Source organism: Vipera berus (genome assembly GCF_964194415.1).
Source record: "Vipera berus genome assembly, chromosome: 4".
In the NCBI taxonomy this organism is placed as follows: Eukaryota; Metazoa; Chordata; class Lepidosauria; order Squamata; family Viperidae; genus Vipera; species Vipera berus.
The window spans coordinates 46,446,778-46,470,090 of NC_138206.1; the positions used below are offsets into that span (position 1 = coordinate 46,446,778).

The 23,313-nt window shown below is 33.7% G+C and overlaps 1 protein-coding gene across 1 annotated transcript in view; it reads right to left on the reverse strand.

Annotated features, from left to right (window-relative positions):
- ROBO2 (roundabout guidance receptor 2) overlaps positions 1-23,313 on the reverse strand; it is a gene marked incomplete at both ends in the record, with an annotated part of 410,756 nt that overhangs the window by 371,635 nt on the left and 15,808 nt on the right. Inside the window, one exon of the mRNA XM_081326352.1 lies at positions 4,643-4,969. Within this exon, the coding sequence (XP_081182478.1) occupies positions 4,643-4,969 (327 nt within the window). The remainder of the gene's footprint in view (positions 1-4,642; positions 4,970-23,313) is intronic.

The window sequence follows — 23,313 nt, forward strand, 5'->3', positions numbered from 1 at the left end:
TATATAACCTTTGAGGACCAGGCAAGATTATTTCATCTAAGATTTTGGATGAAACAAATCATTTGGGGAACCCTGTTGGTACATCTCATTCAATATGAAATACATTGTCTAAACTGGAAAAAAATGACCAAAATCTGACAGATAAATTTGACAGTAGACTGTCAATACTACTTGCTTAGGTCTAGAAAAATCCTAGGTAGAAAGAAAAGGATAGAAAGCAAATAGAAAGCAAAAAATGTAAGGAAAGAAAAAAGTTGAAAAATAAAAATGAAAAAGAAGATACAAAGCTGCTTCCAATATTCTTCATAGCAGACAATTTTAATATTCCTGTCTAAAACTATATCATAATATTCTATACTTACCTGCCAAATGCAGGTACGGCAATTCAATAGGGTATAAAACTGATGAAACAATGAAATATTGTATATTGATTCCTTAATCAGGAATAGATATGATAAGACTGAAAACTCAATTATAGCAAAGAATTAAAGAAAGTGAGGTTAATTGGACCCAAGTAAATATTGCTAACAAGAAAGTTGCAGTTGATAAAATATAAGATGATACATATGCTTTGAAAGCAGATTGCAGCAGCCAAGGGATTGGAAAAAATCAATTTATTTTTGGCTACCCCTCAAAGAAAAGACAGAGATAAAGAATATTCAGATTATCAAACAGCTATACATATCTCACATACTAATAAAATATTGCTCACATATTGTTTTATTGATTATACAAAGGTTTCTAACTATGTACATTTCAACAAACTGAGGATAAGACTTAAAAGCATGAGTACCAGATCAACTCATCTGCCTACTGAAGAATTTGTATGGTGACCAGGAGGAAACAAACAGAATATGTATCAACACAATAAATCAAGAGAGAGGAAAAAGAATGTTCCAAAGATTCATACTGTCGATTTTATTCTTTGGCTTATATGTAGAAATGCATATTCATTTCTAGAAGAAATAAAAAATTGAATTAATTCTATGGAACAAAAACTTGGATACTATGTTAATAAAATCATTCTGAAACTTGGCAGCAAGGAAGAAATCTCTCATTGAAGATGGGAGGGCAAAATATTTGCATTTTTAAAACAAATATAAGATTATGTCAACAAGTAATGTCAACACAATGAACAGAAAGGAAGTAGAAGTAATAGAAGTCTATGTTGTCAACTTTAAAACTCACAGAGATGGTGACCATAGAGATGAAATAAAGAAAGGTCTGCTATTTGGAAGAAAAAAAATATGACAGAATTAGTCAAAAGTCAAAGTACAGAGATATCACACTGCCATAAAAGTGTATATTTTCAAGGCCATAGTTTTCCCAGTTGCCAAAGCTGGATCATCAGAATGGCTGAATAAAGAAAAATCAATTGTTTCAAATTATGGTACTAAAATAAATGGTTGAAATACCTTCAGACACAAATCATTAAATATCAAATGAAGTAAAAGCAAAATACTATCTGGAAGCACTAAAATGAAACAAACATTTAAACATTTTAGATGCATAAATGTGAAGTCAAGAATTACTGCACAAGACCCTGACAGTTGGAAAAATCAAAGGCAATTGAAAAAAGGGCTGACAGAAGACAGTGAGTATAAATTATCACTGATGACACAAGCATGAACTTACAAGTAATCAAAAGAGTCACTGACAGACAATCCTGATTAAATGATGTCATAAAGAGTCCGCAGAGACTGAACTAAGTAACAAAATTATTTTACAGTATATGAGGTTGATAAAAATGAATGCCTAATGACTGTTAATAATTTAGGATGAAATAAAAGAATATACACTATCTTTATATCACTATTAAATGAAGTGGAATTATTGGTAATCATGACTTACATAATATTTTAGCATTTTAGAGCTGTTTTGTCCCATAAAGTCACAGACTTTCTAGCTTTCAATATGTATTTAGTTCTCTTTGCTCATAGCATCTCATATACTCAACATGGCAAATAAAAATTAAAGTGACTGAACACAGAACGGAACCTGACTGAGCTATGCAGTGATAAAATTTTAAAGTAAAAAGATGTTCCAAAGCATGTAGGGTTGTGAAATAATAGTTCTCAAAATCCTTAAATTAGCCATTATTTTCCTCAGGAATGTGAAGGAAGTGATTTCAACTAACAAATATACAGCATTGGTTTATGTTCTTAAGGAAAATTTTCCACTAATTAAAAACTCATTAACAATTTTTCTTCCACAGGGAAGATTTGTATAGATAATTCTCAAATTACAACCATTCCTTCAGCAATTTTTCAAAGTTATGACTGTGCTGCCACCACGTGGCTGTGTGGAGAAATCACAATGTGGGCAGTCAGACCCTCCTACCCTATGACGTATTTCCTTTCCCCTCCCCTTTCTGGGATGGACTTCCTCCTCCTTTGTCCCTAGAGAGCCATGCTTCATTAGCAGAAAACATGGGGTCCCAATATGCAGACCCTGGGAGCATTATCATCTTCTAACTATTCTGGATCGAAGCTGTTGTACTTTAATTAATCTCTTGTAAGACTTCTATGGTCTATGTAAGCAGATATAATTAACCTTAACAGGTCTCTCCAGATAGTTTTGAACTCGTAGAAAACACCTTTTATCATATAGAAATACCTTTACTGCGTGCAAGGTCGAATACAGTGGGTGGATGCATTCAGATGACATTTGTACAGCATTTCCAAGATATTTCCAAGGTGTCCCCAAGGTTAGAAGATGATAATGCTCCCAGGGTCTGCATATTGGGACCCCATGTTTTCTGTGCCTGAAATTATGGTGACTGTAGTGCCCAGTGTTCATGTGCTCAACATTCAGATGCTAGGCAGCTCATCTACCCTTACAACTTATACGGTGCTACAGCTTCTCTTACCCAACAATCTCTCCCATTTATATCCTTTTACTCCCCTCCAGCTCAGCTTTTCTCACCCACTGCTGACAAGGTATGTTTTCAGTAGTCTGGCTGTTGGGCTGTATGGGCTACCTTTGCACTGCAAATAAAAGGGGGAAACATGAAACAGCCACTCCCTGAGCCACAGTGCACAAAAATACCTCTTTGTGCCACACTCCAGGGCCATATGAGGCTGCCTTTGCACTGCAAAGAAAGGTAAAAAACAAAATAAATGCAGCCTTTTTTCTTTTTAGAATAGAATAGAGTAGGGTAGGGTAGGGTAGGGTACGTAGGGTGGGGTGGGGTAGGGTAGACTAGACTAGAACAAAACAGAACAGAACAGAATATAGAATTCTTTATAGGCCAAGTGTTTTTTTAAATTTTTTAATTTTATGAACATTTAATCAATTTGCATTGAAATTGTTTAGATACAATTTATATTATTTAAATACATCTTAGAATCTAATCCTTATTATAAACTAGGTGGATTTAAAACAAAGTTAGAGATACTGGGTTGAAATACCTGGTTTATGTTTTAGAATTATTGCTAAATTCTCAAATAATTCTCACAAATAAAAATGTTAATTACAGATTTCAATCTTGCTTTTGTTTTCTAAGTTAATAATTAGAATAAAATCATTATTTTTGTCAACATCAATTCCCTGGAAAAGGTTAATAAATTGGAAATACACACGTGTATGTATACGTACATATAAATATAAATATACACACATACACATACAGATTCACAGAGAGAAACATACCAGTACATACATAGCCAGCTAATAAATCATCTGGTTTATTTAAAGCAAAGGCTACAGTGAAAATGATCAGTTTCTTCTGACTTCTGAACTACAACCTAGTTCAGCTAAAACACTCAACACCTCATTTAATCTTTTCTCACTAGAGTAGCACAGTACTGAAAAAGAAAAGGAAAAAAATAATCTCAGGACTTCATCAATTTTTCATGAATTTTCATTTAGACCAGAGCCACTCTTGCAGTGGTCAATAGATCAAGCTGCTATCTCAAATTTAACAGCTGGGGCTACAGCTGCTATCTCTGGTGCTACAACCAACTCCACCTAGATCAGAAGCAATGTCAGACAGATTAGGACTTGTCTCTAGTATTTCAAAGCGAAGACCTGATACATGAAATTAAAATTCTGTCTCTGTATCTTTCCCAATATATGTTTTATGATCATTTCACTTGTATTTAGCAATTTATATTTGCATAAAAAAGATCTAGTCCTGTTAAGATAACAAAATATTCCTAGCCTATTGTTACAGAAGCAAATGCTGTAATTTCTGTAAATTGTATCTTGAATATGGTATTATTTCATTTCCACAAATGAATCTAACTATAAATAGGCTTTAAATACACTTGCAAAAGGAAGTATGATTATCACAAAGATATTTGATTTATCATTACAAATAGGTTATAGTTATGAACAGTTTGTAACTTATTTGAAAAGTTAAGGTGGCATTAAAAGCATAAAAAACATTATTTGCTAAAACAATAATAACCCCCACTAGCAAAATCGAACAAAATACCAGTAGTTGCATGACAATAGCACTAAATAAACTTATATCAATGAACAAAAATCAATAAGCATACTTTCCTTTAATGTTCCCATAAACTTTACAGATAACATTAATAAAGTTATGAATGCATAGTGGAAAGTATACATTGCTCCACTATGATTCAGTAACTGCAAAATATTTCATAATGTCTGGATGTTGTTTGGAATTACTTACATGCTACTTCCAGAGAAGCATTACGACTCACAGCTTCCCCCAGATAGTTCCTGGCAACACAAACATAGCTTCCTTCATCTGGTTTACTCCTGCGTCCATGTACAATTCTTAGAAAAAATAAAGATCCACTAGGAAGCAGCATGCGATGTGAACGGGGGTCATCTTTGTCAGTCTCCACACGCTCTCCATCTTTGTACCATTCAATAATGGGAGTTGGCCTTCCTTCAGCCTTGCAGTTCAAAGTTGTAGGCTCTCCTTTAGAAACAATAACATCAGATGGATGCTCTACTATTCGTGGAGGAAAGTCTTCTTGGCGAAGACGAGATCCTAATGACAAAGTATTAAAAAATAATAATCAGTAAGTCATTTTTAAAACTCATAATTTCCGTAATGAAATAAATATTCATAAGCACTCTATATTGGAGCATGTCCCACAGAATTCACCAAAGATTAATTCTAAATGAATTCATACAAACACATGTAAGCATTATATATTTATGCATTTATAAAATCATATGCACATTTTCAATGCAATGCATTTAAGGTGGCCCATATAAACAAAGTTTAATTTGGCATTGAAAATTACTAATTTGAATTATTGCATTTGTGGGACTATTCATTTCCAATGGAACTGAGAAGTTGTAGAATGAATTTGACAGACATTTGGGAGACAAGAAATAATTGTTCTTTTAATAAAGATGAAGATAGTTATGTGAAAAATATATTTAGTTATATAAACAATGATAGGGACGCGGTGGCTCAGTGGGTTAGGACGCTGAGCTTGTCGATCAGAAGGTCAGCAGTTTGGCGGGTCGAATCCTGAGTGCCACGTAACAGAGTGAGTGCCTGTTACTCGTCCCAGCTTCTGCCAACCTAGCAGTTCGAAAGCATGTAAAAATGCAAGTAGAAAAATAGGGACCACTACTGTGGGAAGGTAACAGCGTTCCGTGCGCCTTTGGCGTCTAGTCATGCCAGCCACATGACCACGGAGATGTCCTTGGACAAGCACTGGCTCTTTGGCTTTGAAACGGAGATGAGCACCGGCCCCTAGAGTCAGAAACGACTAGCACACATGTGCGGGGGAACCTTTACCTTTACCTTTAAACAATGACTATTACATACCCTTCTTCCTTTAAAAGACTAATCATAAAGCAGATCCTTATATAGAAATATGTCTACTTTTCTGAAACTTTTATTAGCAATAATTAATTGGCTTTAAAACATTTTAGATTTTTTTTTAAAAAATCTTGGATAACAATAGTCCTCCCTACCTAGGTTATATATGCCTTGCTACTGATGACTATTCTCTGTGTGCACTGAGCAATTTCAATTTCATATCAACTTCATAGCAGTATCTCTCTAGCTGGTACCTCAATACTCATCACTGTTTCTGGGAAGTGCGATGAGTACCAAAAATAATGAATACCAAATTTTTGCCATAAGGAATAATGTAGTGAGTCACAAGGCAGTTGATACCAACAAGTAGCAGCTTGTATGTTGAATACCAAATAAACAATGATTACTGGACAAAATTTTCACATCAAAATGTTTTGAGTACCAAACGATGAATTTCAAAGCAGCTGAGAGTACCAAGGTACCACTGTGTAATACTATTACTCGAAAACCAATGTGTTTCTAAATGTGTGTTTGTGTGTGTGTGTGTGTGTGTGTGTGTGTGTGTGTCAGAGTTGAGATCAACAGTGTGTTTCCTAGCTTAAAGCCACCTTTAATGAAGAAAAAATGTATTATTCCTATATCGAATACTCTTCTTTGAGAGATAAGCACATAAACATAGTGTTTTGAATAATTTCAAAATAGGAATTCCTTCCCTTACAAGCTAATGTTAAAAATACATATTATCTTGTAAGCCAATGGTCAATTTAGCAAAATATAAAAGGACATTATTATACTGCAACATAGAAGTATGAAATTTGTAGCAAGTAGCAAGCATTTTTTATTAATATTTTAAATATTGCCTATATTTACTTCCTGACTCGGAAATAACATAATTTACTGTAAAGTGTATTTAAATTTAGATAAACATTTTGTTATGAATCAACTATCCATCTACTTTCATCATTCAAAAGAATAAGTTTATAAGCCTTACTGCAGTTGTATGGAAGTTTTTAAAAGATCACATATTTGCTGCATACACATGGAACTTTACAAACAAAAGTAAAAAAAACAAAACAAACCTTTTTACTGATAAAAGGAACTGAAATAATGTTTAAACATTTTTGTATAAACTTGTCAATTCTGTCCTTGTCACCTCATAGCTTGATTATGCAATGTGATCTACCTGCACCCAAAACTTCAAAGCCAGAATGCAGTGACATGAGCAGTAATGGCCTTGCCTTGGCATGCCTCATGTCACTTGTTTTGCAAGCTGCACTGGTTGCCAATGTGCCTCACATTGCAATACAAGTTACCATTTATTAAAGCTCTACATGGCAAAGGCTTTAGTTATTTGAGGGACTGCCTGTGCTCCACAGTTCCTACCCACTAGGAGCCCTTGATTAATAAAACATAATATTTTGGGACTCAGGAAATATGTCTTTTTTACCGTGGTACCTACACTCTGAAATAAGATGCCCCTGAGATCTATATGGTTCCCACCAGTTTGGAACACCCTGAAAAACAGATCTGAATGGGTGAATAAGCCACCCTTGTTTGTGATGTTATATATTTTGATTTGTTGCCTATATTGCTGGCTGTTAATTATTTTGTGTTTTTTTTGGAATAAGTTCTTTATTGAACAACAATAGGGAGAATAAAAGGGAGAATAAAATTGAATACATAAAATAAATATTTTACTCTTATAAGTTGAATGTAAGGTATCTATCCTTAGATTTTACACATGAAATATGTAGCCATACTATATTTTGCTAAAAAACAATTTGATGATTATACATTTTTCTATCAAATCCTTAATCTCTCTGACTAAGAACTGCTTAAAAATCCTAATGCGCTTTCAGTTTATTTAATAAAAAATGTATTTGTGATCTTATATTCATATTTATTGGTAACTGGTTGTAATCTTAAAAAGATAGTCAATTTTAATTCACATTATCATTGATTTTACCATTGAAGATTGTAGCATAAACATATGTTCTATCAAATAAATACAGCATTTTATTACATACAATAGTCTGAATATTTGTCTGTTTAGTAATTCATTATAAACTTTCTTGGATCAAGTGGTAAATTTTGATTGGAGAAAAAAAGGATTACCAGAAAACAATGTCTACTGCTGTAAATACAATGAACCATCACAAAAATAGCTGCCATAGCTGGTGAACAATAAATAATGTATAGTAGTAGATATGGTCAGTCACTTTTTCTGTCTAGAGCAGGGATAGGCAACCTTGGCTCTTTTATGACTCATGGACTTCAACTCCCAGAATCCCTGAGCCAGCTCAGGAATTCTGGGAGTTGAAGTTGAGTCATAAAAGAGCCAAGGTTGCCTACCCCTGCTCTAGCGTATTCAAATTTCTCTCTATATATGTGATCCTCATTATTCAGATATTTTTCATTTGGATTTGTACTTTCCTACTTCTTATGTTTAACTTCCTAGGAACTCTCTGCTTTTCCACATGTGCACAAAATAACTTGACTTGTTTGCTGTTTTAACATCAAAATCAAGTTGTAACTTGATTTGCCCCCTAATTTTACTTTCCCCAATTGTGCTCTCCTTTCTGGTTGCATGAGCTTATTAAACAGTGGCTATTATTCCCAACAGAGGGCATTTCCTACCATGCTTATAATTCATAATTACCAGTTAATCCTCATCTGAATTTTTTTCCACCTAAGCAGGTAATGGTACTTTCTAACAGGTGCCATTAGGACAGATGTCAACCTATTCCCCAAATGTATTGTCCAATTGTCATGAAATGGATTTTGGATAGTAAAAGACAGCAGCTGTCTACCATGCTTAGATGAGCAATAAAAAGCAATACAAAAATAGACATACTAATAATTTTTGGCTTACAGTATGTCTGGTGCAAAATTACATATTTTTAGCATGTGAAAGATGTTTGAACATTTTCCTACAATATATAAATTCAAACTTTAATCTTTGTGTACAACTCTATGACTGAAAAGCTATTTAAAATTAAAACACCCCTTTTCGTCTCCACCACATTAAACATTAAGATATGATTAGAGTTTTCTACATATACCAACTATTTCTTCCCAACTGAGATCTAAAAAAGAAACAATTAAAAAAATGGCTTTTCTTTTCACATTGTATTCTAAGATAGGAGATGGTTTGCCTTCAGGGTGAAACTACTATGCATTTCCCTCCAATATTAAAAAGATAGGCAACCAAGAATATATGTGATATATTTGTCTATTTTTTGTGTGTCTTATATGATTAAAAACATTGAAGTTAAAAATTCTTCCAAGAAAAAAGTGTTACTTATTATTACTAGATAGTACATGACTGACAATTTTATTTCAATCAGCAACCAGTAAGGATAATTGAATTACAACCCACCCTTCTGTTAGAATGCTTTTTTAAAGTTTTAGATTCATTTTTTTGCTTAATCGCATAACTGAAACTTATACCTATATACTGTACTTCCATGGAAATATATCCTATTAAACCAGTAGGGTTTACTTCTGAATAAACATTTATGGGATACTATTAGTCAAATAATTCCAAATAACCTATATATGTACAAAAGTTTGATTGATCTCATTTCTGCATACAACTGTACAAGCATATGCTTTTAACAAGAGCTGCTTAAAATATAAATTATAAAATATAATTTTATCCATTTATCCATTTTTAAACCATATGACTCTTATTACTAAAACAGCACAACTGTAACAATGTCCTTTTAAAATTTTACATGTAATGAAACACAAGCATATATTAAATGCTATAGTTGTGGCATATACTGTATATTAAATGCTATAGCTGTGGCATATAAGCAAACCACCTTTAACAAATTTAACACATTTTCATGCTCGTAGAATTATATGTTTCTCAGAAGTAAATGTAATTGCACATTTCATGAATAAATGATGATACTATTGTATAGCACAGGGGTAGGCAACCTTGGCTCTTTTATGACTCGTGGACTTCAACTCCCAGAGCTATGCTGACTCAGGAATTCTGGGAGTTGAAGTCCACGAGTCATAAAAGAGCCAAGGTTGCCTACCCCTGGTATAGCAAATGACAGTTCAATTTCATAGGAAAAGATGTAAAGTCAGTCATTTGTTTTTAAGCAATATTTCATAGTAGCAAATGGAAATGTTACCTAAATTACAAAGTTATGTATAATTCAAAATACCATATTCACTACTTATTGTCTCTGATTTCATGAGCTGCATGCAAAAAATCTCCTTTTTGTTGGTATTAGATTCACAGTAGCCATGTATTTCTACATTTATTCTGGAACCTATTCAGATTTTCCTATGTCACAGACTTCTCTTTCTATAATTTCTTGCATTCTTCCATTCATGTAAATACAATGGTGTGTTATTGCTGGACTGTAGTTGTCAATTTTCTAACACTCTTTTTACACCAAGATTAAATATATTTCCATTTTCTTAATGGTAGAGAGCACACTGACTAATTCTGTCAATATTCGGTGCTAATTTATACAGTATGTGTAAGTACTGATGTTTCCTCCCACTTCATCCAGTTTATGAAAGCTGGCAGTTATGAAGAATGTTTTTCGTAACATGTTGAATAAAAATTTGAAGAAACCACTTCTGTGTCTCACTGGAGTTCTTAATAAACATTCCAGCAACAAATTTCATTACATTAAGCAAATCAATGTACTTCTATAACTGTCTGGTTTGGTACAGCAACTAAACAGGACAGGTACAGACTGCAATAGACAGTTAGGACTACAGGAAAAAAAAACAATTGCAACCTGCCTGCCTTCCACTATATATCTGCCTTCCACTATATATTGTGCAAGTCAGAAGGAAGCTGAGAAAATAACTACAAACCCCTCACATCCTCGACATAACTATTTAACTGCTCCCCACAGGACACTACTATACAACATTGCATGCCAAAGTAAATAGGCATAGGAACAATTTTTTCCCTCATGCCATCACTTTGCTGAACACTTAATCCTCACAGTACTGTCTTATCTCTACGTGTATTCACCCATGTTGTAATGTGTATTATTATTATTATTATTATTATTATTATTATTATTATTATTATTATTATTATTATTATTATTATTATTATTATTATCCTTCTTGTCTCCTCTACTACCCCCTCTTATTAGTATCATTTTTATGATGATTATTACTCTGTTGCTTGCATGTATACTGAGAGCTTCTGCACAGGAGATAAATTGTGTGTCTAATCACACTTGGCTAAATAAAGTATTCTGTTCTATTCAAAATTCATTAAAGACTGAAAATTGTTTCACATAAAATGCCTATATTTTGTAACATTAATATTTTTGAGGCTCAATAATAGAATACATTTCACAATAATTTTTATTCTGTATGTAGTCATTAATACAAAGCAAAATATCACAATCCTGATGTGATGCTTGTGATGCTTTATGTACCATTGTAACAAAGTTCCTTTAACTTACCACTTTGTGCAGTGTATGCGATGTGTGATTTTAAAAATATATCATTTTGTTCTTCTACAATGAGAAACTAATGAGAGGTGGTAAGAAGTTCAAGTAGTCTAACTTATTTAACTTTACCTGGTAAATCTGTGAATGAGTTCCAAAAGCAACAATACTCAAGTGAAAAGAATATATCAGAAAAACAGTTACTATTTCAGATCATAAATGTTATTAACTGAGCAGTTATGTTTAGTAAGCACAATGTGTGTATCTTCTGCTACAAAAAAAATTAAGGGTCCATAATTCACTTAAACTAAATGCAATTGTATTTAAAAAGTTGAAGTGCAAATATTTAATATTATAATAGAACATTATTCATTGTATCAAAAAGTAATGTGGTAGCTTTTTAAAAATATGTCTCCACTTTTAATATTAAACCATCTTAGTTCACCTTTTTTACATCTTAACATATTACTATATCAGCATTACCTTGTTCAATTGTAATCTAATTTGTATTTTCTGAAAACAATATTTCAGGTCCTAAAATAATACAATTTCTATAGTGACCACAATACTGTAGAAATAAACAAGTATTTAGTAATGGAATTAATCCTTCAAAAATCTGATTATAATTTCATGAAGGAATGTATTAAATGGTTTAATTTGCAATGGTCTGGGAGTATTTAAAAACTCACATATGGCTTCACTTATTTTATCCATTTAATACAGGAAAAGGCTAATAGACTTTTAGTATATTCTATATATACACAATGTGGGACGCGGTGGCTCAGTGGGTTAGGACGCTGAGCTTGTCGATCAGAAGGTCGGCAGGTTGGCGGGTCAAATCCCGAGTGCCGCGTAACAGAGTGAGCGCCTGTTACTCGTCCCAGCTTCTGCCAACCTAGCAGTTCGAAAGCACGTAAAAATGCAAGTAGAAAAATAGGGACCACTACGGTGGGAAGGTAACAGCGTTCCGTGCGCCTTTGGCGTCTAGTCATGCCAGCCACATGACCACGGAGACGTCCTCGGACAAGCGCTGGCTCTTCGGCTTTGAAACGGAGATGAGCACCGGCCCCAAGAGTCGGAAACGACTAGCACGCATGTGCGGGGGAACCTTTACCTTTACCTATATATACACAATGGAACAATTTCAATGAGGAAAAATGGAGGGGAAAGCAGTTGCTATGCATACATAAAATGCTTTTGTGAAGATCTGAAATAAAAAAGAACAGATATGGAAAACAAGAAGTCAAAGAACTGTGGAAGGATAGAATAGTAGATATAGTGAACAAGAATGTACACAGTTAACCCTTTGGGATGCTTTATTTTGGCTTCCTACATTGAGCAGGAAAATGGCTTTATTAGCCTAAATGTATCCTTTCAATTCCATGATTCTGTGTTGGAGGAGAGAAGCCCAAATATTAAGGAATCCATGCCTCTTACACATTGCATATATTCAAGTACTTCCATGTCAGTTTTATTGTTTTAGAATATATTTTTTTCTGTATGCTTGGATTTTTAATTTTAGGACTGATTTTATATGCCACTCAAGGTTGTAATACAATTGGGTAGGCTTCTAAATTTAATAAAAAGTGAAGCAAAATATATTTCAGAGCTTTCCAAATCTAGTATTCATCCTTCAACATACTGCCTAAAGAATTAATTAGAAATTCAGTTATCCTGATGTGACTCAGTATGAGAATTAGGATGGACCAGCACATTCAACATAAATTTCAGAAGCCATAAATACAATATTCTCAAACAATAGCATGTATATGCACAAATATTCTTGTTTTTCATTATAAGAACCAATTGATAAAGTGATTAAAGCGAGATATGTGTGTGTGTGTATAGTGTATATATGTTTGTGTGTGTGTATTAATATATTTAATATATACCATCACTGTCTGGTTTGGTGGCAGCAGTGCCTCAGATAGAAAGTCCATACAGAGAATGGTAAGGACAGCCGAGAAGATCATAGGAAGCTCACTCCCTGGTATTCAGGATGCTGCTTATAAGTGCTATGTGCTTAGAGCTCAAAGCATTGTTAGAGACTCCACACATCAACTTTTCGGTCTGTTTCTGTTGCTCCCCTCTGGAAGGAGGTTTCAAAGTATTTCTAGCAGGACTACCCGATTCTGTAATAGCTTTGTTCCCTATGCCATCTGTCTGGTAAACTCACAAGATTTGATTTTCTCGCCATGCACATATATACATAACCCGAACTAGACTGTTGTTTCTCTGTGTCGTATAATATATGTTGGTATATGCATAATTTTGTATTTATTTATTTTTGTCATATTTATGTTGTGTGTATCAGAGGTGGTAATCCTTTGAGAGCGGAATGCAACGAAATTTCATTTTTATGTATGCCGATTAGTGTACATTCAAAGTGACAATAAAGTTATTATTCTATTCTATTATTCTATTGTTTTCCATTTGGTGATAAAATGACATATTAACAGTTGAATATATGTAACAGCTTATTAAAATAGCACTTTAAATAGTTACAAATCTGGAATTATGAAGAAAAAAAGTTGTAAAACAAAGCCTAGTAAATTTGTTCTGTGCCAAAAGCAGGGTTAAAAAAAACATACATAAGATTAATATAAGTAGTTAGCACAGCTATGTCTTGGCATAATAACAAATCTTTAACATAGAAAGCCTAGGGGTGATTTTTTTCTCCACTGTAACTAACTTAATGAATGAAATACTAATTAACATTATGGCATTGATAAATGGAGAGAGAGATTAGAGATGTACTTGATAAGTCAGTCTTTCCCAGATGGACTGTCAAAGCCACATTAATTCCTATCTCATTGGAGCATCTGCTTCTCCCATAATCCCCTGCCCCTTGGTATAACGAACACAAACTGTTGTGACTCAATTCGATTTATATCAATCTAATTTCTTTTAATCCAATTTGTATTCCAATCTACTTCCTTCTAATCACTTAAATCTGCAGCCCCCATCTGGTAAATTTTCCCTCAAAATTAACAGAGCAGATGCCTCTACAATTGTCTTCCACAGTCAGGCTAATCATGGCCTAGCTGGGGCCTACAGAATATTCTCAATTGATACGTGACTTCCACTGTTGATATTCTTGTTATAAATAGTGTTGCATGAAGACCATTTTGCTTAATAGGCTCTCCTCATAAAATTTAAATTGGAAAATACTGTAACTGGAAACTTAAAATATGGAAGCAGGAAAAAAATAAGGAAATAACTTGTTATTTAATGATTGGCTGCCATCCTAGGATTTCTTATAACTTTCATTGGTAGTCACCAACATAAAATGGACAACACAAATAGCTTTATATAAACTTTGAATGACATTGCCACTAAAGTAATGAAATTACTTAGATGGCTTTGAAGATAGAAAGAAAGCACAATACATCCATATAAAAAGACACAAATATATAATTTTTGAACTATAAACATAACTTTTTTTGACTTTCATTTATTTCTTCAACATTACTCATTATATATCCTAACCTCTGCTGGATTTCTTGGAATTTGTGCATCTTAACTATTATCTTGGTAATATAACAAGAAAATAAACCAGATTGGTAAACCTACCATGATTAGCCAATGATTTCCAATTATAGTTGGCTTATATGTTAATTCAAATTTAAAATCTTTCAGTTCAGGAAGAAAGTAACTCTACAGAGACATTCACTTCCTATACTCGGGACCTTTTATGTAAAGTGTCCCTGTCTTTTCAGAATATAATTAAAATTTCATTAACAATTCCAAAAAATTTATCACAGACTCGTTCAATTCAAATAACGGTGATAAAAAGAAATAGGTATCATCAATATACAAATATACAATATACAAATGGCACTTCATCCATATCCTCAAATTATTTTCCTCAGTATTAAAAAGTATGCTTCCCTAGCACTGTGTACATGAATTATTAATGATTTGTATGGTTCCTCTAAACTAACTTTTCATCATTAGTTGAAATACTCAGCTTTTAACCAAGTAGAGTTTTAGTCATTTGTTTTGTTTTTTCAGTGTTAAATTTAAATTCTTAGATTAAGCAACACATTATTCTTGATTCCACATTCATTCTGTAATCTTGCTAAAAATTTTACGGTAGTGTCATGTAAGTGGATTAAAAATTATTCACGTGGAAAGGTGGGATACACAGCATTCCAATAATAATTTATGTGCAGAAAATTGGCACCGAGCCAAGGAACTAAAATTCATGTTGAATATTTCAGATTATTTAGCATCTTACAGAATTTCTTTGGCATTTACATGTGCTTATCTCTGTACTGCACATGTGCTACAGTCTTGCTTCAAACCATTTTTCCCAAGGTCATTTTCTTAAACTAAATCTAGGTATTTAAAAACTTACTTATAATTGAATATCTAAGAAATTGTTTTCCCCAGTTTTTAGCACATAACTTTGAGGACAGAAAAATAAAATAATAAATATCTATAACTATTATGATAAAGCAGAATATTACTTTATGGACGATATATTTATATATTTTTGTTCCCATCTTCTTTCTTAAAATTAACCTGGTAATCCTTTTATGCTATCTCCAGTTACTGCTTCCTCTGTCTGCTTGCAGTGACAGGTGGTCTAGATTTTCTATTTAGAAATCTGGTCACCCTGTATTTGTAACACCTCTTCAGTTAGTGTCATCTGTGAATTTAATTAACATGCAGTTTACCCGCTTGTGTAGATTATTAGTGAAGATGTTAAATAAAACAGAACCCAAACAAAATCCGTGCATCAAAGCAACTGACACTTTTTTTTCTGATTCTACACATGACTCCCTATTCATTATTTTCTATTTTTAGCTTTAAACTAGGTGTTACTGTCTGGCAATACAAGAACAAAGCCAATTTGCAATAATCATTTAAGCAAAGATTAATGGTGCTTAGCATTAGATTCTGGCAGTAACTTAGCAAGCTTATCCATATATCTTTAAAAAAATCTAAACCAAAATAAAACATTTCCATTTTGTGAGTCTTTTAAGCCCTCACTTTGTTCCAGTTATCTATTGGCTTATAACTCACTACATTAGAATATAATTGCTTGCAATCGTTTATGAAGTAGGCAAGAATTAGTGTGTTCTAGCAGAAAGAAAGATTTTTAAGCTAAAACATAAAATTAGATTTAATAACTTTTAATTGTTGCCAAAATACATTTTGAACAGGCTATTAATCAGTAACAGTCACTGGTAGGAACTTTCACAATAACAATAGCAAATAGCACTTAATCTTTTATACAATCAAATTTGAAGATTCTGTTACAGCAATACCAGTAAAGGCGGTTTTAGTCTTTTACTACATTTGAATAATGTTTGTGATATAGATGAGTACATATCAGGGATGTAGCTAAAATCATTCATCTTCTATTTATGACTTAAGGCAAGGACCTCTACTGGCATACAAAGTGCCTTTAGCAATAAAGGAGAATTCATCTGAGCCTGGTTTTTTTCTTGCAGACATTTCACTACCCAAACTAGGTCATCAGTGCTAGTAAGAAGTAGGGTTCAGTGTTGGTTGGAGTGGTCTTGGAGGTTCTTTGATTAGCCTGTTTACTCTGAGCTTGTTTGGCAGTTTCTTGATTGGAATATTGTTTATTTATTGATTGTTGGTCTGATGTTAATCTTGGAATTAATCTATGATCATCTGGGCAATGACTACTGATGGAGATGTTTTGGTCCTTTGTTCCCTTTTTGGCTTATAGATTCTCTCTTTTACCCAGCATGTAGACATTGTTTATGTCTATATCTCTACTGATGGCTACCGTAATTTGTCAGTGTGCTCTGCTTCTAGAAATTCTCAAATATTTTTTTGTAATATATTTTATTGATTTTTTTTAAAAAAAAACATAAATCACTTAATAATTGGTGAAGAGTGTGTTGTCTGGGTTACATTTGTAAAACAATAACTAACAATTGATTTCTATAATCCATAATCCACATAATAGTTTGAGTTGATTTCCTCTTTTCCCAAAATATCCTTTTGCAAACATTGAGTTAATACAATTCTTATTGTATTGATAGATAACAGTTAAATATATTTTTCCCAATAGTCCTAAAAATAATAATCACATCAATATAATATTTCTTTTCTATCCAATCATTCTGGTTGTCTTATGATAATCCTGTTACAGTCCTTATTTTAATTTGTTTCTCCCACCATATTCTAGATATTCTTACTGGTTAAGATTTTCTCAAAAATTAATTACATTTAAGAATTTAACTCTATTTTTCCATATGAACCATCTCACCCTTTTATATTTCTTAATAAATAAATAAAACAGTAGAAAAAAAGAAAAGCAAGAGTAAAGAAGCATAAAAAAAACATACTACTTAATATATCCCTCCTAAGCTAATATGTATTTTCCTAAATTTCTTATTCTTTTTAACCATAATTAAAAATATGTTTAATCTTTAAACATTCCATTTAATACATCTAGTCATCTAGTCCTTTAACTCTTATTCAAAACATTTTTATCCATTATAATTTTCTTAAATTCAATCACATTTAAATATCTAAAACATTTCCTTTATCTGTCATTTCAACTTTTTTATATTAATCATATCAAGAAAGAGAACAAAAAATGGAAAAAAGCATACTATATTATATTTAGAGAATTCATCTCTCTTAGAGTGACATATATATTCCAAAACTTTTCTATTTCTTTAATCATATTCAAACAAATGTTTCTTTTTAAAGTATTTTCTCTGGTAAGTCCCATCATCTATTTTCTTAGTTTCCACTTTAGTCTTTTTCTTTTGCCCAGTGTCTTTATCAATGTATTTTGCTGAATCAAAAGGTTTTTCCGAATGTTCATAAATGTTGCTGTAGATATAAAAAGTAAATCAGGAAGAGTGTCTTTGTATGGGACTTCTGCCTTTCCACGTTTGTTGAAATCTTTTTCTTTCTCTCTGCTTCTATCATTTCCTTTTCTCCAATGTTCCTGACATCTCTACAGTCCATTTTATCCAATCTGTTTTCTTGTCCTTCGGGAAAGGGCGGTATATAAATGCAATAAAATAAATAATAATAATAATAATAATAATAATAATAATAATAATAATAATAATAATAATAATAATAATAATAATAATAATAATAATAAAGTTGGAAGGGACCTTGGAGGTCATCTAGTCCAACCCCCTGCTTGTAGTCTTAAGGGATAAGTTGTTTTTTTCAATTCTTGTGAATTTTTTCCCACTAGGATTAAATCATGTTTCCTTGTTTTGTTAAGTTCCATCTTTAAGTCTCTATTCTCAATTCTATATCCATTTATCTGTTTTATCTGCTCCTTCTCTGTTGCTGTTTTCTGGGATTTTTTTGTTGTAGAGTTAACTTGGAAATAGATTGATTTATATTTTCAAAGTTGTTTTGGATTTCTTTGTGGTTTAAAGTCACTGTTGTTTGATCTATGTATACTATATATCTCCTCCTGTGACGTATTTATGTTTTCTTGATATGTTCTTTCTATGTGTCTCTGATCCATGATAACCAAGAACTTGAGTTTCCCCCTTCCTTTCTTTTATCTGTAAATAGCTTTAGAGTCCCAGTTAGATAGATATTTGTAATCCAAATAGTTCAAAAAAGATTTTTTCTGACATTAATAATTCTTTGTCTACAGCCCAGATTATTGTCTTTTTGTCATAGTTTCATCTGCCACTAGGTGTCAGCAACTATTTGTTTTTCAATTTCCAAAATGAACAATTATCTCTGAAATGAGAGTCTTAACCATTAAAACAATTTTAGATTTATATAGATTTAAATTTTAAGTTTCAGCTTTTATATTTATTTCGCTTCCATATATTTTGATCCTCCATAAAAAGATTAATTCACTGCTTCCGTTAGTATAAGGGTGGGGCAGAAATTCCCTTCCTTCCCTTTTGGAGGTATTTTGCCTTTTGGGGATCTTTTTCAGGAAATTAAATGTAAAAGAGAAAAGAGAAAATCAAAATCCTCACCCAGTTTCAAGCACGCTGTTCATAGTTGTGCTGGTTAGTGCTTTTGGACTTCAGTTGCAATTAGCTTGGGCTGGTCGATGCAATACAGCCAGCCTTTCTCCTGTTGGGTAAGAAGGCTTTCCCCAAGCCAAACGGAGCAGCCGCCGCCATTCCAGAATCGCTGCAGCACTTCTTTTTTCGTTGCCTCTCCAAGGCGACTTAGATCCATTTAGGGTCCCCTGGCAGGGTGAAATTAACCGCGAGGGTGCAGAGAATCCGCAAGCCCGCGACTGGTCACTACCGTGCAAAACCAGAAGTCTAGAAATTCTCAAATATTGTTGGACTTAGCTTGGTCTAGGATGGTCATAGTTTCCCAGCTGAAGCTATGGTTAAGTTTATCCATATGTTCTGACATTAAAGAGTTTGCACTGTGTCTTCTGACTGCTAGATGGTGTTCATGGATGCATTTTACCAGTCCTCTGCCTATTTGTCCTACGTAGTAGCTACTGCAGTCATTACACTATATGTTGTAGATTACTCCTTTTTTTCTTCTGGGGCTGTTGGTCTTTTGGTTTGCTTAGGATGTTTCGGAGAGCTTTAATTGGCTTGTGAGCTACACTGATTCCATGTGGTTGTACAGTAATATGTTGGCAGTTTCTGAGATGTTTTTGATATATGGCAGTGTTATTCTTTTTTACTTGTGTTGGTTGTGCTATATTGGGCTGAGTTGCCGGGCTATATTGGGCTAAGTATCTAGCCAACTTGATGAAGTTGTTTGGATATCCATTTTATTGGAAGATGTTGTATAGGTGCTGTGTTTCCTTTTTCTGTTGTTCAGGGTTGCTGCAGTGTTTTTGTGCTCATCTAAATAAAGTGCTTACACAGCTTCTCTTGTGAGAGCTTGGGTTTTTGCTTTAGTAGTAAAGCACTTGATTGCTGTCAGTCTTTTTCCATACACCTCTGTTTCTAGTTTGCTATCATGGTCTCTGCTGATCAGGATATCCAAGAAGGGACATGTATTGTTGACTTCTTCTCTAATACACTGGATTCCTTTGAAGATGTTAATGGTTTTGTGGGCGTTCTCTAATTGGCCCATTTTTATTATCGTATCTCTACATATCAGATCCATATTTTGGGTCATATTTATGGAAGTGATATCACTTCCAGACGTTACATTATGACCTTCGTTATAAGTCCTGAAAGAGGTGATCCTGCAAATTGATAAATTTCTCCATCAATTTCAAAGTGTGTAATTAGGCAGGGGTTTATGAGGTCCATGATTCTGGGTATTTCGATCTTCAGGTATTTAGTTAAGTTGGGTGTCCTGCCCACCTAGCAGTTTGAAAGCATGCAAATCCAAAAAGATTAATAGATACAACTTTGGTGGGAAAGTATCAGCGTTCCATGCACCTCGGCGTATAGTCATGCTGGCCATATGAACATGGAAAATGTCTTTGGACAACGCTGACTCCCTCAGCTAAGAAATGGAGATAAGCACCATGCCTAGGGTCGGACACGACTGGACAGGTTAACCTTAACCTTTTTGCTGTGAAGCAATGTAGTCATAGATTGTTTCACCAATTCTGGGTCTATGAAGGTGAAAAGGGCTGTGACATGAAACGAGATCTTGATTTTGTCCTCATCTGTAGTCACATCTCTGATTATTTGAAGGCACTGTAGTGAGGAGCTGATAGAACGTTTGCTTTCCCTTGTGAGGAGCCCAAGTTCACAAGGTCCCTTTATGCAGAATTCCTCCCACCAAAAAACTGAATTTTCATCAATATGCAAAAGTCTATCTTTGGTGTCAGCAGCCAAATATAGATGTGTGAAGTTGGTGAGTCTCTTTTATTGATATTTTACCTCATTCTCTTATTTTACTTGCAACTGATGTATGTACTTGCAACTGTGTATGTGTGTGTGTGATGTGTATACCCACTTCATAAATGCAGTATGCACTCTGCTATTTCACAGTGAACAAGAGATGGCTCCTGGCATCATCTGGTCATAATCAACACAAGTCAAACATGTGGAAGCATTTAACCAGGGAGGGTCATAGCTGGCCTTCAAAACCCAGGATTGCACCACTAAATAACAGTTCTGCAATTTCTTGCCAATTTTCAGTAGGAAGCTAAAGGAAACACATATGTTAAGCCCCAGTAGGCTTCATGGAACTATGAAACTTAAAAGATCCCTATCTTTAAAAAAAATTACAACAAGATAAAGTTCTCCAGTTCCTTTCGCAACACACAATTAATTACATTATCATTACTCACTGCTGAATATTTTTGTGGCCAAATTTTGCTAATACTTGTTTTACATGTATTCACAAAATCTCTGAATAATTAGTACAGTGACAATACACAAATCAGTAATGAAAGATAGCAATTGCAACAATTCAACTAGAAGAACAGAAAAGGGAACTAAATTAACCTCTTCCAGCCATGATAATATAATAAATTCTTCAAAATCTTTCACAACTAAAATAAAATAATGACCAACATATACAGTGTTCAATTGTTTGTGTGACTACATAGTCAAGAATTGCTGTACAAAGAATTTTCTGGGGGGGAAAAATAACTGCAGTAATTTAACAAACTACGAACTATTTCATCTACCTTCATCTAATGGCTTTATGTTGCTTCAGTTTAGAATTATATAACAATTGTTATTACTTAATTTGAATAAACAATTAAAAATTGTTTGTTATTGTAATTTTAATTATCATTTTCTAGATTATATAAATTTTTCTCTGAAACTAACAAAAATAGAAGGGCTAAGCACAATAGTATAAAATCATTGCTTCACTCTATAAATTATTTCTTGAAAAATAATAACAGTATCTTTACTACAGTGATTAACCAGTACTTTAAATTACTTTTATTAAGAGATTATAAGACTCATTAAGTACATAAACATTTTTAGGTGAAATTAGTACAAATGTTCAGACTATTAAACACTATAAATTCAAAAGATAAAAATATTAGAAAAATCTTAAAAGTACCGTAGTTTCCGGCGTATAAGACTACTTTTTAACCCATGAAAATCTTCTCAAAAGTCAGAGGTCGTCTTATACGCCGGGTGCTGAAAATTTAGGGACAGGGCTGGCTGGAAAACCTGGAGCGGATCTCCCATTTAGTCTGCGCAGGGAAAGCGGGACCAACTGGAGAAGAAGCTGCAGTCTGTGATTTTTTACAGGCTGGGGTCTGGGCGTCTTTCCTTCTAAAGTTGAAGAGCAGCTGTAGTATATCCCAACTTGAAAGGCAGGTGGGGAAGGCAGCAGCCAGAGCAGCGGCTTAGCTCTAAGGACACATTTGACTCAGGAACTGGGTGGGCTGGCTGGAAAACCTGGAGCGGATCTCCCATTTGGTCTTTTTTTTTAAAAAAAATCCCATTTATATCCTGCCCTTCTCCGAAGACTCAGGGTGGCTTACAATTTAAAGCACAAATCAATGTGCTTAGCAATAGCCTTCATTCTGTGTATATGCCTGTTTATTGGGGCTTTCACCCACCCCCCAAGTAGCATTATTACAAAGTCAGCTTATTGCCCCCAACAATCTGGGTCCTCATTTTACCTACCTTGGAAGGATGGAAAGCTGAGTCAACCTTGAGCCTGGTGGGATGCGAACCTGCACTAATTGCAGGCAGCTGGTGTTACTTAAGGCTCTGCGCAGTGAAAGCTTTAGAGTGGATTAGGAAAAGTGAAAAAGTGAATTAGGAAAATAGGGAACGGTTGCTGGAATTGGGTATGTGTAGCTTAACAAAGAGAAGGGTGAGGGGTGACATGATAGCAGTGATCCAATATCTCAGGGGCTGCCACAAAGCAGAGGGAGCCAAGCTATTCTCCAAAGCACCTGAAAGCAGGACAAGAAGCAATGGATGGAAACTAGTCAAGGAGAGAAGCAACCTAGAACTAAGGAGAAACTTCCTGACAGTTAGAACAATAAACCAGTGGAACAACCTGCCTCCAGAAGTGGTGAATGCTCCAACACTGGAAGTTTTTAAGAAGAGACTGGACAGCCATTTGTCTGAAATGGTATAGGGTTTCCTGCCTTAGCAGGGGGTTGGACTAGATGACCTCCAAGGTCCCTTCCAACTACTACTACTTCTTCTTCTTCTATATTATTATTATTATTATTATTATTATTATTATTATTATTATTATTATTATTATTAT